General features: G+C 32.1%; 1 protein-coding gene across 1 annotated transcript; it reads right to left on the reverse strand.

The window, feature by feature from the left end:
- Positions 1-9,037: 9,037 nt before the first annotated feature.
- Positions 9,038-10,544, reverse strand: LOC104710732 (zinc-finger homeodomain protein 9). Its single transcript, XM_010427381.3, has one exon. It carries the CDS (start codon positions 10,236-10,238, stop codon positions 9,267-9,269), a length of 972 nt encoding a protein of 323 aa, XP_010425683.1. The 5' UTR covers positions 10,239-10,544; the 3' UTR covers positions 9,038-9,266.
- Between the last annotated feature and the right edge of the window lie 6,651 nt (positions 10,545-17,195).

The raw sequence follows: 17,195 nt of genomic DNA on the forward strand, positions 1-17,195 counted from the left end.
TTGACTTCCCACACCCGAGGAGTCCCTAGCTTTGAAGATAAATGACCTTCTGAGAGTGATTGGCGGAACTTTATGAGTAAGAACATAAACACAAGAAAATATCATGTGGTGATTTGTAGTGTCGGTAAACAACTCTTTAAAGCCTCCCGGGCGTACGTTAAGTTTCATTGCCATAAAAACTACAAGATTTGATGGTTAATGTCGATGTCTGATAGAGAATCATCGAGATTGTTTGATGTTTGTCGAGATCCGAAGTAAATCATCGAACGACTACGGCTCATTCGAGATATGTAATTGTCGATCGAGTTTCTGAGAAGCTGATAGACTGGTTTTCACCTAGGGTATCAATTCTCTATGCAGTTGTAGTACAAAGGGTTATCAATCCAAATGGTTGTTATGCTAGCAGATAGGATGCAATCAGAATCAAGCAAGTCAAGCCAAGCAATAGGGGGGTTTGGTTCTAACAGTCCTAATATAAACAGAGTAAAAGAATATAAACAAGTGAACCACACGACCTAAGCACTCGATGCAAGCAATCGAGTACAGGATCGAGTGGGGTGATCGAGTATGCAAATGAACTATGAACAGCTTGAGGTATTACTCGATGCAGGTTATCGTGTACCTGATCGGGTAAGTGGTCGAGTAAGTAAGGAATATGCAAAGAATAAAATACGAAAGTTCCTAAGGATGGGGGTAATCGAATCCTAAGTGTTCTAGACCAATACGGATGCCTTACATGCCTCAAGCAATTATTTCCTAGACAATGAACCTCTAAAACCTTGTCACCACACTGTCGCACTAGTCACGATCAACCTTGAACATACTACCACACTGTCGCACTAGCAATATGAACAAGCAGGCATTAAGAACAATTCATTTTTGTCAGTACACTTAGACTTATCTGATTTTGTCACTCAAAGTTAAGTATACCTCTAGCATTGACCTAATCAAGTATTTTATCTACTCCTTTCGGCATGTAGCATTGTAAACGCCCTAGATCTAGTCTCAACCTGTCGGTCTGTTGACCGCATTAAGAACATCAACCTAGAAGGAAATTTATCTATCATATCAATCAACTAAAGCATCCTAACCGATCAAGAACACCTAATCATCTATCCCATCCCTAGAAACTTTGCTACACTACTCGGACATAGAAACAAATGATAAAACCATATAAATAAACGAAAATGACATTATTGAAAAGACAGAGTAGAGTAGAAAAGAGTAGGGATAAAAGATCTAAGAAAAACTACAAATTAAAAGTACAAAAACAAGAAGAAAATGTTGAGTCGCTCAGTTCTCTCACAGAAGCTCTCGCTCTCTGGTTTGAGGGTCTGCGGCGTGCTCGTTTGCGAGCTAGGGAAAGAGGGGGTTTATATATGGAAACCCATTTGACCTAGCTTCCCAGACCTGCCCGATGGTCTACTCGATGGGGTACACGAGGCTTGAGTCGGGTAACTCCTCGGGTGGATCTTCGGGTTGCTCTTCGCGCTCTTGGATCCTCTTCGATCGTGTTGGGGTTCGGACTTGTTCTTGTAGCTCGATGGCTCCTTCGGGTACATGCTCGAGTTGTCCTTGTTTATCCCCATTTTTGGCTCTTTAGCATCTGTTTTCATCCAATATATGCAAATGCAAAAATGCAACACCCTAAATGCTCTAAAACTTGATTCCTACAGTAAATGGTCTAAAAATGCTAAGTTAGAGGTATGAACAATGCAAAATATGGACAAAAAGGGATGCTAAAAACATGTAAATTAGAGTGTTATCAGAAGCAGTTATCGAGAGCATGATCGATGATACTTGATATTTTGCAACCCAAACTTAAACCAAAAAAATTCAAAAAATAAATTTAAAAACATTGTAATTGTCAATTAGTTATAATTTTGAGAATTTATGGAATGTGTGTTATATAATCACTATAAGAAAACTTGCAATTTGGGACTCTTGTTTGTGACTACTTTTTTATCGCAAAAAAGAGTGACGCTTATGAGACTATCTTACAACGATTCAATGACTTCATAATAATTGGAGAGAAAAACGTTGTTTATCAACAACGAAACATAAAAGTCACAAAAGAGTCTCAAATTGTGGACAACATTACGACGAATATATATTGGTTGCATAATGATCGCAAATAGCAACCACTATGTGTCACGTTCATTTAGTCGATAACGATAGTCGCAAAAGCGTCGCAGAGTGACAACATAACTTAATTTTTTTTTACCCTGATTTAGTAACAAAGTGGTCACAATATTTCTTCACCTATTTCAAGTCGGTAGAAACGTGCAAGTATTCTTCACCTATTTGCTACTCTTTTAAGACTGTTTACCCATTCTCGATATTTTAATTTGAAATTTCACATTTGAGATTCATTTACATGTTTAGTTTTATGTTTATGCTTTGTTTAGCTTGACATTATCAATAATATTTTTCTCAAAATATTAAATTTCAATGATTAGGAAAAGCGGTTTTTTCATACCTGGACAATTCCAGTATGTTCGTATCATACATCAGACTATTGACAGTAAGAAAACATACATGGACTTTAAAAACTTTTAAATTTCATACTCTAATTTTTTATTTTCTGTGTAAACATACGAAAACGTGAATGCTTAACACTGTTAATCTCACCATTAAGTCATGCTGATGTGGAGTCCACGTGTGTAGACTGAATGAAACGACGTCGTTTTAGTTGTTGTTTAGAAAAAGAAAAACATGTAGCAAGTTAGGCTCGAACTTCAGAAGCTTAAACCTAATAACGTCTCTTTAACCATTGTGACGAAACTATTTATTGAGACATAAAGAACAACAATGACCTATATAGTCTTCTCTATCTTTTTCTTCTTCTCACTTCTTCTCTCTTCATGGCTGGCTGGTGAAAAAGGTTATTCAACAACAACAACAATGACGAAAAAAACTTCTATTCCACAAGTTGTAAACATCTTTTATAACAAAAGACAAAACTTTTAAACAACCATTAAAAAGACAAGTTTTAATTCAACAAGTATGAAATCAAAAATTCCTAAAATTGATCAAAATCTAGTTAAATTTGATCAAAACTGGTTAGAGCCAGAAAATGAATTCAGAAATTAGAAGGCGGCAAAGTAAGTGATTTTAATGATTATGGTGTTGTATCTAGATTTGAGTTTTAGTTTAGTGATCCAATTGCAGATTATGGATTTCTAAAGATTTCGAGGATGAGGATAACGATTATGGTTCTGGCGTTGCCATGTTCATTGTGATTGTGTCCGGCGGTGTTCTTACTCTCGTTTCTGAGTTGGGTTACGATAACGCCGGACAACTATTTCCCCTCTTTGCCGTTTGTTTAGACGTCGACGTCAAACTCGCCGCCATGGTTAAGTTCGGTACAACTCAGGAACTTATGGTTATGACAATCATGGATTCGGCGGCGAAGCAAGTGATTTTTGCCATTGTTGTTGTTTAATAATATGTACGTACCATCCATGGAAAGTGAAGAGAGAGAAGAAGAGAAATAAGAATATAAGTGTTCCGTTACATTTGAATAAATTGTTGTGTCCCATTGGTTAAGGAGAGGTTGTTAGGCTTAACATTCCGCAGGTTCAAGTCTAGCTAGTTACATCTTTTTAATTTTTATTTTTGACTAAAACGATGTTGTTTGATCTTCTCTACACATGTGGATTCCACGTTAGATTGGACTAACGGCGAGATTAATAGAGTTATTAATTAATCAAATTTTTGTCTATTGTAGCACAAAATTATAAGTCTGGGTATGGAATTCAAAATTTTTTAAAGTTCATGTATGTTTTTGCACAGTCAATAGTCTCATGTATGAATCGAACATACTGAAATTGTCTATGTATGAAAAAGTCATTTTTCCAATTATAAACTAAACATCCATAAGTTCCAAATCTATCTTAAGTGTTACATGTTCTTTTATGAGAATGTGTTGCAATGGAGAAAATTTTCAAAACTAAGTTATGAAAACAATGTTTTACTAATACTTACTATTATATTTACTCTATACTACTACTATGATTGCTCCCGAGTGGTTTATATTAATAGTTTTGTTCATAATGTGTAGAATTCAAGATATTTATTTTGTGATGTATATTAGGTAGCCTCAAAAGAGTCACAATGTGCGACTGATTTGCCACTTTTCTAAACACTCAACTCTTTCCTTTCTCTAAAGAGATTTCTCTCCCAATTTTTTCTCATTTGATTCATCTCCTTTCTCGATTGATCTAATAGTTGTTAAGGATAGTAAATCTACCAGAGGTCATGAAGCCAAATCTACATCAGGTGTAAGAACATTCAATGGTCAAAACGCCACCAGAGGTGTCAGTGCTCACAGAGCTTCTTCTCACTCGTCAAACCCATCGGTGACACATTCTGGGACCCATTCACACAAAGCCATCCTTCACAGTTTTCGCCGAAGACACAGTCTGGGAGCCATTCACATCAAAGCCCTCCTTCACAGTTTCCACCGAAGACACAGCCACTATCTCCTACTCCTCCATGAATGTGTTAAGTTACTTCAATTGTTGTTCTTGTGTTAAATCCACATTACACTCTCGGTTGGTTATTTTAATCAAATGAAATCTGTGATATTATGATAAGAGTATCAGTAGGATTGTTGTTACAATGTCTTGTTACTTAACTAAAGTATCATCTGTTTTATATGGACTAATACTCAGTTTTTGTAACAGGTTTAACCAAACACAAAGGGAGTTTGTCTCGAGCAATTGGTGGAATCTTTAGGAGGAATTTTGATGGGCCTTACTACAGTTGGAAGGTGTGACTCCAATACCTATTCAAGAGAGATACTTCAGGACTTTTGCGGTAATGTAGATTATAGCTTATACAATGTGTTATTGTTTACTCTATGTATGACATAGAATTGTACTCTATATATAAGCTATAATCTACATTACCGCAATACTCTATGTATTACACATACTCGGGCTGATGGATTTTTTGTGGATCAAAAAGCGAAACAAGTTGTTGAGATGTATGAGAAGACCATAGAATAGAGATTCTCTGAAATAGATGAGGATGGTCTACATACTTCAAAAAATTCCTCTGAACGTTCAACTCATCAAACTCTCAGCCTTGTTGAAAAGAATGAGATCTTTTTTCAGATAATTTGTTACTCTTTATATTTTGCTTAATATTTTTGATTGTCTTCGTTTGCTAAGAATGGATACATTAATGAGCTTTGATTATTCTCTCAAGTCTTTGTCTCAAATTTATTTTTGATCGTCTTAATTTGAATGATGATTAACTATATCCTCTAACTCTTGCTGTTCACAAATTACTATGCTTATGAACCTGTAATACTTAATGTTGACTCTGTGATTAACAGTGTGTTGGTGTGGGTCAATTGTTTTTGCATTTCGTTTTTTGTTTTCATTTTGTATGTGATATTGTTTACTGAATGTCAATATTTTGTTTTAGTGTATTCAAACAGATGACAAGGCAACCCTTTTGACCTTGGATCTCTTGTCGAGTAAAGGAAAAAGGAAAGAGAGATATGCGAACTCTACATCAATTGTTGTGGATTTTCAATATCAACTTCGGCGCAAGATAGCTTAACACGAAGATGAAAATGCACGATGAAATGAGGAGCATCAACAGTCTCAATCTAGCTTCGAGAAGGTCCACACCTTCATGAAAGAAAAAAAAACATGAGTTGGCAACTTTTATGGCTTTTGCTCCTACTGGCCATGAACCAACCACACCTACCATCCCTACAACTACCACACAAGCCACCGCAATAGGCACCACCTCAGCTGCCAAATTTCCTTTGTCTAACACTTCTTCCAACTTATTAACTTGATCTGATATTTGCTTTTGTTGTGTTGTAAACTTTTTTAGGATGATGATCTTTTGGTATGATTAGGATGATATTTTGGTATGATTAGGATGATTTTTTGGTATGATTATGATGATATTTTGGTATGATAAGGAAGATTTTATGGTATGATTAATATTTTAAATCATCATTTTCTTTTTTATTAATAGCATTTTTAATTCAGAAATTAACCAATATCAAAAATATGACCAATTTGTAACCAAAACAAATTACAAAAACTCCAAAACTCAGACTCTTGTGTTAGTCCAAAAACCATCTCCGCTATAGGACTGTCAAATATGGTCACAAATTTGTCATAAGTAAACTTCTTCGCATTTTAGTCGGAAATGTGCAACTTCCACTACTAATTATTTATTCGTCGTTTATATACGATAATACTTTCTACTTGGAACTGAGTCGCAAATTAGAGACTATGTTACGACTGTTTTTTTATGATCAACATAATTAGTCGCTAAGTAGTCGCAAAACCTTTATTTTTGACTACTTAACGACTATTATAGGAGTCGCAAACGGCGTGTTTTCTTGTAGTGAATTTAAGGTATTTCAGACAGTTAAAAAAAATCTAAGACAAACACCAATCAAGTTGATAGATTACATGATTTTAACCTAAATTAACTATAGAATTTTCTTGTTTTGCAGGTTTTTTTTTTTCTTTTTTACGCAACTTGTGTTGTGGTTTAGTTGTAAATTATGTTCAGAAATAAGAAAATCTTATATCAAAACGTGAATGAAGTATGAAATATGAAACTTAAGCTAAGCTTAGGCTAACTGTGGCTTTCTATGAAACTATGAAACATAAATTCACTTTCCTTTTCTAATTAACTAGTGAAAAAATTGGTAATTAATATTTCAAAAATTGATAATTAATTAAATTTAAAAAAAAAAAACTCTAGCAAAAGCCTAGAAGTTATTGGTTTGAGTGGCACTTGAGACGAAATGATAAATTAATTTTTTATGCATATGTGGTCATTTGATTTTTTTTAACGTAAGATAAAATACTTAATCTATAAAGAAAATGTATATTTAGTGTTTAATAAACATCTTATTATTACTTTAAATTTAAATGAAAATCTTAAATGATTTGTATAATTATATACTAATATATCATTTTCTTTTTTAGTATTATTTTGTGGTCCTCTAATATATTTTCAACTAGGGGATGCTATCAAGATAATGCTCATAGGTTCTTTTGTATTTTTGTTTTTTAATACAACAATAATTTTATTTGGATACAAAAGAGGTGGGAAAAAGATACGCACCAATCTGGTCTTTTGATTCTCCAAATCTCAACTTTCTTAGAATAAGCATTTTCCCGTTTATGCTATCCCACTTCATGCATAACTTTGTTTTGCGTTTTTCTTTTTCTACATCCTTAAGTGTTGCAAGACTTACGTATTGGTACAAATTTGAAGATAATTACCAATAGCTTTTTTATTTGTAGCATTATTATTGTGAAATTATCGAGGACTGTAGGTGGTGCTATATATAAACAAAAATCGACCAAATCTTTCCACTGATTTTTATATTCACCACCACCTTAAAATTGTTAAAACACTGTTACATCTATATGACTTTTAACATTGTAAATTTGCAGAAAATAAAAACTATGAAGAGAATTTTAAAAAATGATAATAAGTGATAATTTAATTGAATAGTCCTGATATAACTTTTTCGATTCATAGATATATATATATTTTACTAAATAAGAGAAATTCGACGAATGTAAATAATTTTCTATCAATAATTAATTTGTGATTGATAAGCATCACAAATTTATTTCAATATTTTGGACCATTACCAAATGAGGTCTATATCCCACTAAAATTAAAATTCATAAGAAATTAGGTCGACCAATGTTGTTTTATACCCTATATTCAGATTTCAGATATCGAACTTTTCCAAAGAAAAAAAATAATACAATAAAATAAAACGTACGATTTTGTTAGCAATACAGTTACGTCAGGAACAAAAAAAAAAATATATATTCAAATTAGTAAATGGTGCACTGTGCACATGGTATATGGCAGTTAGGGCCATAACCTCAGCTTGTGTTAAAGTTTGTCCCCACCACGAAAAAGAGATTTGTGACTTCACGAAATTGTAATATAATAATAGCAAATAGTTTCTATCATTTTATTAGTATTAAATTTAGCAAATATTGTTAGGTGATATAACTCAAAAGTTATTATTTTCTTTTTTCTATTACTACATTTGCAATGGAACGTAACGTATTCAAGAATTGAATCCTAGATACATTATAGAAGTAGAAGATATAATCATATTTGTGCTAATCTAACTAAGTACAGTTTTATTTATATTTAATGTTTGGTAAGCCGACATTTGTTAATCACGACTAGTATCTAATTGTGGTGATAACCCTATCGCATAACCACGGCTGCATCTATACGTTTCCCAATTAGAAAGTGATTCCAAATTATTCGTAAAGTAAATGATTAGTTCCACGTCCTAAACTAACCCTATATAGTACTTTAATAATATTATTAGATCACAATTATATACTAATATATACTTGTTTGTAGTTTGTACTTTAAGAATAATGAACACTTGAACATTATATACCAAAAACGGATAGTGGGAATGTTAGGATGAGGAAAGAAATGGATTAACGAGGAAATTTAAATGAATCTTGGGTTAATCAGACACCAAGATAACTAATCATTGGAAAATATAATATTAGAATAATTTAATATTAAAAAAAAAAACTGTCTCTTTTCTCAAAGAATAAAGAGAGATTTATGAAAAGGACACCTAGATCTTAGTTTGATCGCATATTAAATTAAGCGACAAAGTACTCTTCAAGATAAGAAAGCCAAAAAATAATATTAAAAATTAATTAAATTTCACTAGTTTATTTATTTTGGGGAAAGTCACATTTTAGGGTTTGTTTCATTACTAGGTATGTATTGACCTGTGTGACTGTGTCGCTAATTAGGGTGAATAGTTCATAACTTCATATAAACTTTCCATTACTGGAAAATTATTATGAAATCTTTCGGAACGTTACATTATATTAAGCGACAAAGTACATTTAAAACAAGAAGCCAAAAAACATATTATTAAATATCAAACTAAATATTGCACAAAGTAGCACTAATTTTTCCTAATTAGGAGTTTATTTCATGGTTATTTAATTGAGAAAATTGACATAATAGAAAAATTTAATGAAAGAAACATTTCAAATGTAATATTATTGGTAATGAATTTATAATAAAAATGAAAATAAAAAGAGCTAAAAGAGTTTTAATTAATATTAAAAAACGTATTAACGATAATAATAGAAGTGCTTAATTAGTTCTCTTACTCTCTCTATGATCTAAAGCTAAAACAAAGCTTAAGCTTCTTCCCTTATTTAATCTTTTCCCTGCAAAAAAACGACAAGATGTTTCCTTCTTCACGACGAAGACGACGAGGCGTTTACGTTTCCTCCACCGTCAGCTCCGCCACTATCACTCTCAAATCTCCCACCACCACCAACACCAACACCAACACCACCGTCTTCATCGTTACCTAAACCACTTCCACCGCGAACAGCATCATCCTCTCCGCAGACACCGTTACCATCCCTCTGCACGGTGGCGACGCCTCCGCCGGGGAATTTGAACGTGTTCTTGTTATTATGCATCCAAACTTTGAGAACACCTTTATCAACTCCGATCTCACGGCAAAACTCACGGACATCGTCCTCGTCGCGTTTCTGAATCTTCCAACCGATTCGGTCGGCGAACTCATGCATCTTCTCTTTCTGACCCGAGCTAAACTTAGTCCTGAAACGTTTCCTCGAGCCAGGCGTCGTGGTGGATATGTGATTGTTAGCTGCGGCGGCGGCGGCTGAGAAGTTCAGATCTGAGAACGGCACCGTTTTATTGTTACCGGAGAGAGCTAAAAGCATGTAAGATGATGAGATAGGCGGCGGAGATGATGAACTAGGACTGAGAGGTAACGGAGGAGGAAGCGGAGGTGGAGGATGGTGACGGTGATGAGGTTGATACTCAATTGCGGCGGTTGTGGTCGAAGACAAAGGAAGAGACGGTGGTGGTAAGGCGGAGGAATCGTCAGGATCACGGCGGTGGAAGTTACGGTGACAACCACAAGCTGCACACTTGAGAGAAGTTGGATCGGAAGGCGTTGACGAAAGAGACGGCATGAATTCGCCGCAGCCGTCTAGCGCGTGACCACCAATCGCCGCCGCGTGGTTCTTGAGACATTCTTTGTAAGTGACGGTTACGTGGTGGTGGTGGTGGTGGCGTTTGATGATTCCGTTACTAAAGGAGATGGGTTTAGCTGGTTGAATCCGGGTCGGAGTTTCGGATTCGGGTTCTGGTGATTTAGGAGTCATCATATCCATTGCTCTAACTTCAAGCATCTCTATATGACTTTTATGTTCGTTTCTTGAAAACACGAAAAAAAATCAAGAAAATATTAGGGTTTATGTTTAAAGCTCCCCAAGAAACGAAGAAGAAGGATAATAAAAAGAGATTAATCAACTTTTTGGAGATGTTGTTTTTTCTTATATAATAAGTTTAAAAGAGGAAGATGAAGAAGAAGAAGATGGGTTATATTAAGAGATGATAGTGAATCTGGTTGATGAATGTTGCTAAGAGAGAATAAAATAATTTAATAAGGAGAGATACAATAGAAATAAAAAAATATTAATAAATGTGAATAAATAAATTTTAAAATAAAAGGACAGGGCTTGAGGATGTTTTAACTATGGTTAGATGTATGGTTAAAAGTGGAGCCTACAATTAGAGAGTGGGAAAAAATTATATATGTAGGAGTAATAAATGTCTTAAACATAAAGACAGTCCAATTATAATTAATATTCTCATGCATTGTGACACTTCTTGTTTTAAGTTTGTCTTTTATTTACTTTTTTTTCTTAATATTTGTTCCTTCTGTTATGAGATGTAAAAATATTTTGTATGTAAAAAGACAAAAAAAAAATTGTGCATAGTTATGTTGTGCTACATAATTTAAGTTAATCTTAATTTTTTTCTCTAAAAAATGATGTTAGACTATTCTGTAGTCTTAACATATTTGGAGGAGTTTCTTTATTTAAATGAGCGTTTCAGCTTGTTTTATTAGTAGTTTTTTTTTTTTTGTCAACCATTGGGTCACAACAGACCGGCCCATTAGCCTAATCCCTACATTCGTAGGGAACGGGACTCGATCCCGGGTGTGATGGTGCCTTGTGCATTAAGGATTTATCTTTGGCCACTGCACTAAGTTCACTTCATGTTTTATTAGTAGTTTATTATAGAGAGATTGGCACTATGGCACACTTTTGATTAAGGGAAAATGATACCCATACCCACTTTCTCCTAAAGTATTGACACTTATACCCACTTTCTACTATCCCTATACTTTTCTTATGTCAAATTACAACTTACACCCTCTAACTAAACTAAACTTCTCTTTCTACTTTTTTTTTCCTTCTCATCTCTCTCTCTAACTTTTCTCTTTCTTTTCTAATATTTTTTTCTTTAACATTTATTTTTCATTTTCATTACTAAATTTTAAGTTTAGTAACTTTAGTTGGTGATAAACATACTAAATTTTAAGTTTAGTAACTTTAGTTGTTGACAAACAAAAAAAAGTTAACCTTATACCCTAAATCTTAAATCCTAACACCACATAGACACTAAATCCATATAAGCCCAAAAACGTAAACCTTATAACCTAAATCTTAAATCCTAAACCCTAAACCATACACCTTGAACCCTAAATCCTAAACCATGAATTAAAAATATAGACACATCATCCACATACCTAAACCTAAACTTTTAACCTTAACCCCTAAATCCTACACCTTGAACCTTAGACAATACAACTTGAACTCAAAACATAGACATTGAATCTATATACCATCTAAAGTCTAAACCCTAAACTATGGTGATGTTTGAACATGCAACAAACTTATCAATAAATTTCATCTGGATTGCTTGTCTACGTGGTCAGAGTTTGGTGGATAGGCTTAGAGATTAATAATGACCATGTTTGTTGTGTAGTATGCTTCTAGTGACACTTCTAAGTTCTAATATCTCTAATTCTAGCTTAAAAATAGTACAAAAACATTTGGCTAAAAGACATCTAAGTGGCTAAACTATAGTGATGTTTGAACATGCAACAAACTTGTCAATAAATTTCATCTGGATTGTTTGTCCACTTGGTCAGAATTTGGTGGATAGGCTTTGAGATTAATAATGACCATATTTATTGTGTAGTATGCTTCTAGTGACACTTCTAAGTTCTAATATATCTATTTCTAGCTGAAAAATAGTACAAAAACATTTAGCTAAAAGAAATCTATGTGGCTAATTTATCTTGGACAAATTTCTGCTCATGTAAAGAATGAGCAAGATATTATAAGATAAGTATCCATAACTACTAATCCACATGATTGATATTCAATGTTCTAAATAAATCAATGTTGTTAATTTTTATTTTGTTTATTAACCACTTATGAGTGTATATGTTTCTGGACCAACACAAAATATGAAGCAAGGAGCTCATGGTGTCTATGGATTTAATTGTGTAGATGTTGTATGATGATTCTTTGGTCTGTCTACATTGGTATCCACAAAAAAATATCCACATGATCACATCCATAGCCACCATTCAACTGCTATTCTTCAGCTTAATGTCTAGATATGCTTTGTAAATCCATGGAGACCTATCTATAGTTTTTCTATCCACTAAACTTTGTTTATTTTTTTTTCAAGTGAATAGTTTTGGTTTTAGGTTCAAGGGTTTATGTTCTAGGATTTAAAATCTAGAATTAAAGGGTTTTGTACTTATTTGGTCTATGTTGTGTTATGGATAATATGCTATGGATAAAGATCTAACCAAATTTATGTATGTATATTTTGTATGAATAAACATAAGTAACAATCTATTAACAATACTGCAATTGATTATCCACTTATAGTTGAACAAATGTTCAACGACTGATGGATACTGTATAATCTAAAAATTCATAAAAAATATAGCAATATGTATCTTAAAATGTAGAAAATATATAATCATAACATATTTTATATAAATAAATAGAAAATTTGTTTTATGATAACAAATAAATATATTTTACTTTGTTAAAGTGTTAACAACAAAAAAGAAGAGAAAAAGAGAGAAAAGAAGGAGAGAAAGAGAGGTAAGTTGTTAGTAAAGGCAAAAATGTAAAAGGAAAGTGGACACATAAGCAAAAAACTTGGGAAAGTATACCATGAGTGGAAAGTGGGTTTTTGTGACACAACTCACACCCAAAGTGGGTTTTCATGACATTTTCCCATATAAAGTGTTTGCATTCTAGCACACTTTCTATCCATGGCACTTTTTTATAACTTTTTACACTATTCACATAATTTTTGGACTATTTTCCCCTTTACATATAACAAGAATATGAGAGAGAAAGTTAAGATCAAACTAGAGTTTAAACAAAACAAAATGTGGGGACCATTTTAACTATCAACTAAAACAAATATAAATGTTCTATTTTTTTTATCTCAAACACTTTTATGTCATATTTTTCTATTCTAATTTTTACTTTTTTTTTGTTTCTCTTCTTTTTTCTTCTCTCTTTGTAAACACTTTATTTAATTATTATGACATATATGGTTGATTTTATTTTTGTGATTCATTATAATTATATTTTTTCTATATTTTAAGATCCATTTTACTATGTTTAAAATGAATAATATATATAATTATTCATTTATTGTTTAATATTTGTTCATTATTATGTGGATACTTAAAGTGTCTTATTCTGTGGATATTTATTTGTGGATGATCATATAAAAACATAAGAATACATTAAACTGACCACATGATATCCACGAGACAGTGACCATATATTTAGTTTCTTTGTGGCATCAACAACCAATTCCCATATGTTATTTTTTTAAGGGTTGTCCACGAGACAACGACCATATGGTGTCCACAAAATACTAACCATATGGTTAGTTTACATGTAAAGTAACCACATGATATCTACGAGACAGTGACCTTATATATATATATATATATATATATATATATTATCCAATTATAGTTGAATATTTGTTAATTGTAATGTGGATGCTAAAAAAGTCTTATTATGTGGATACGTATTTGTGGATACTAATGTCTTATTTGTAGATACTTATTTGGATACTTAAAATCAAATCCACATGGATGATGAGTTATACACATCCACTAAAAACTACTTGTGTTTTGGTGAAACAATCGTTGTTAACTATCAAACAATTTTAACCTCATCATATCCCCTAAAAAACTAAGCATGAGACCGTTCATTATATTATATCCTAAACATTAAACCTCGAAACCCTAAATCCTAAACCCTATCCCCTAAAGCCTAAACCCTAAACCCTAAAACCTAAATCCTAAACTTTAGACCTTAACCTTAGATCATAAACCATAATCATAAATTTAATTTCATATAAATTTTAACAAATGTAGTGAAATATGAAGATCTTTTACTATAAAACATGAAATTGACCTACCCCAACCTGTACACCCTGAACCTTAATTTAGACCAATTTTTTGACTTCTTGCATTACATTCTTTATAAATTTCCAAATTCATTGATGTTGTTCGCTATTATGTGGATGGTTAACATGCATAGATGAATACTTATTTTTGGATGACCAGAGAAAAAAACATATGAATACCTAATTAATTAAACAATTTGTGGTTTAGTAAAGTAGTCATGGTAATTTGTGGTTTAGTAAAGTAGTCATGGTAAACTATCAAACGATTTTACTCTTTCATGTCCATAAAATCAAGTCCACATGGACGCTAAATTATACACATCCACTAAAAACTATTTGTGTTGGTGAAGTAGTCATTGTTAACTATCAAACAATTTTAACCTCATCATATCCCCTAAAAACCTAAGCATGAAACCGTTCATTATATCCTATACTAAACTCTAAACCCTACACCTCTAAGCTCTAAACCCTAAAACTCTAAACCCTAAATCCTAAATTTTAGATCATAAACCATAATAATAAATTTAATTTCATAGCAATTGTAACAAATGTAGCCAAATCTGAATAATTTTTACTAGTAAACATTTTACTGATGGTCAATAACAAATGAAAAAGATTTGATGGATGATATTATATATATTTAACATGAAACTTAATAATCATAAACATATAAGCATATAGATTTGATTTTGTAGATGATAAATATATCAAAATGCAAAATTAAAAGAAATGTATAAATGTGGCTAAGGAATATATATATTGTTATCTACCACTCAAGATTATTCAAACATATATATTAAAGAAAGGGAGTAAGATAAACAAATAAAATAAAAATTATTTGAAGATGGAGAGAGAGTTAGATAGGGTGAGAAAAAAAAGATAAAGGAAATAAAATAGAATAAAAATAAAAAAATAAAAGAAGAATGTATTGTTGGGAAGTAATATGTTTGGAGAGATAGTTAAAGAGTAAGAAAGTAAAACAATATAAGAAAAGTGTGTGTTGGTGCAAAAGTGTGTTAGAATGTAATTTTTTATAAAAAAAGTGTGTTAAAGTGCAAATACTTCTTTATTATATAATTCGAATAGATGTTGCCGGCAAAGGAAACTAAACAGTAAAGGACTTGACCACTCTACTTGTAAGGAGCAGACAACAATTCATCACGGATCAAAGTTTTTTTCTATGTAAATGTGGTTTGTAACTGGTTCTAAGCAGATATATTCAATTTTTTTAGTCTACACTGTAACAAAATAAAATTTATGAATGATAAATACAAAACAATTCAATACACAAACGGAATTTTCTCTCGTAACCGCTGCAACCATTCGAACTCTATATGTTCCATCTCATTTTAATTCTAAAGCTGATAATAATAAAAAAATCTTCTCTAACTTTTTTGACCAAACGTTCTTGTTTATCATTATCTCATGTTGATGATTTTTTTTTTTAAAGTTAAAACAAAAACAAAACAAAATACAAAAAAATTCATCATTTTGATATATATATATATATATATATATATGTGGGTAACTTTATTGGTTGTATGATTTGGGAAACTTTTTATATGAATTTGTAATTTTTTACATCTTATTTACAGAAAAACAAAAAAATTCTAAATCAGGATTACGCTGCGAGTAGACGACTATGTATGGTAAGCCCTATCTTAAAGAGAGAAAAAAAAAACCCGACTATGTATGCATTTATGTGCATATGAATTTTGTACTTCAAGTATTTCGGTACATGGTAGATATACGTATTCGGTGCATAAAATATACTTATTGTATATTGACATGGTGGCTGGTGCCCGCACGAGAATGAGATGTATGTCATTGTTGGGGTCTAGGGGACTACGTATTCTTTATTGTTTATCTATTGTCCGAAGAATTATGGCACCACATAAAGAATCACTTTCTCTTATAGTAGGACTCGGATTTGAATGTGATCATGTTCTGAGAACATTGTTCTCCTCATCCCCAAAAACCCTCCAAGGTTGATCAATAGATCTATAACATCAGTTATTATTATTTTCTACATATTTAAAGCGTAAAATAATAAATGGCAAATAGAAAAGTATTTTCAACCCTACTCTAGTTTTAAACATTATTTGAAAGGAAATATTTTCCCGATAATTTTCATTTCCAACTCTAAAATGGAGTTATATAAATTGTATTTTATTTCAAATCACTTTATTTAGGGTCTTTTAATTTGTTTAGTTATGAAATAACCTCTCAAATTTTATATGTTTTTATTTTACTAATATTTGTAGAAATATATTATTGTACTAAGTAAAAATACAAATGAAATGTTCTAATATTTTTTGGTGATAAAGTAGTTTTGGAGTTTTGCTCCATATTTAAATACTAAAATCATGTTTCTCCAATAAATTTTTAGTTTTGGGACCAGAATCTCAAATTTCCCCAAAAAAATATTTGCTAAACAGGTGGAGTTATCGATGTGACGATGTTGGGATAAAAATAGTTGAAGTGGTTTTGATTATTGGTTAATCTTAACGTTTTCTTTTTTGGATAACATTTGGATGATCCGGTTTAGCTTTTAATGACTTAAGATTAGAGCATGACTTAATTAACCACAACTGACTTAAACCAATCAACTGTCCAATAGAAAAAGTTTGGTCCGCCGGATTGTCAACTGGACCCTGTCACCGGACTATAAATAACTGATTCGGTTTGCTTTGCAAAATCCAAACAACACCACCACCCAGCAACACAAACAGTCTCAGCTTCTATTTCCTAATCTACATCTACATGTGAATTCTTTTTTTTTCGAATGGAAAGTGAATTCAGAGAAACGAATCTACCTTGCTCCATGTCCCCAA

This window comes from Camelina sativa, chromosome 9 (assembly GCF_030686135.1).
Source record: "Camelina sativa cultivar CO46 ecotype springtype chromosome 9, ASM3068613v1".
Lineage (NCBI taxonomy): Eukaryota > Viridiplantae > Streptophyta > Magnoliopsida > Brassicales > Brassicaceae > Camelina > Camelina sativa.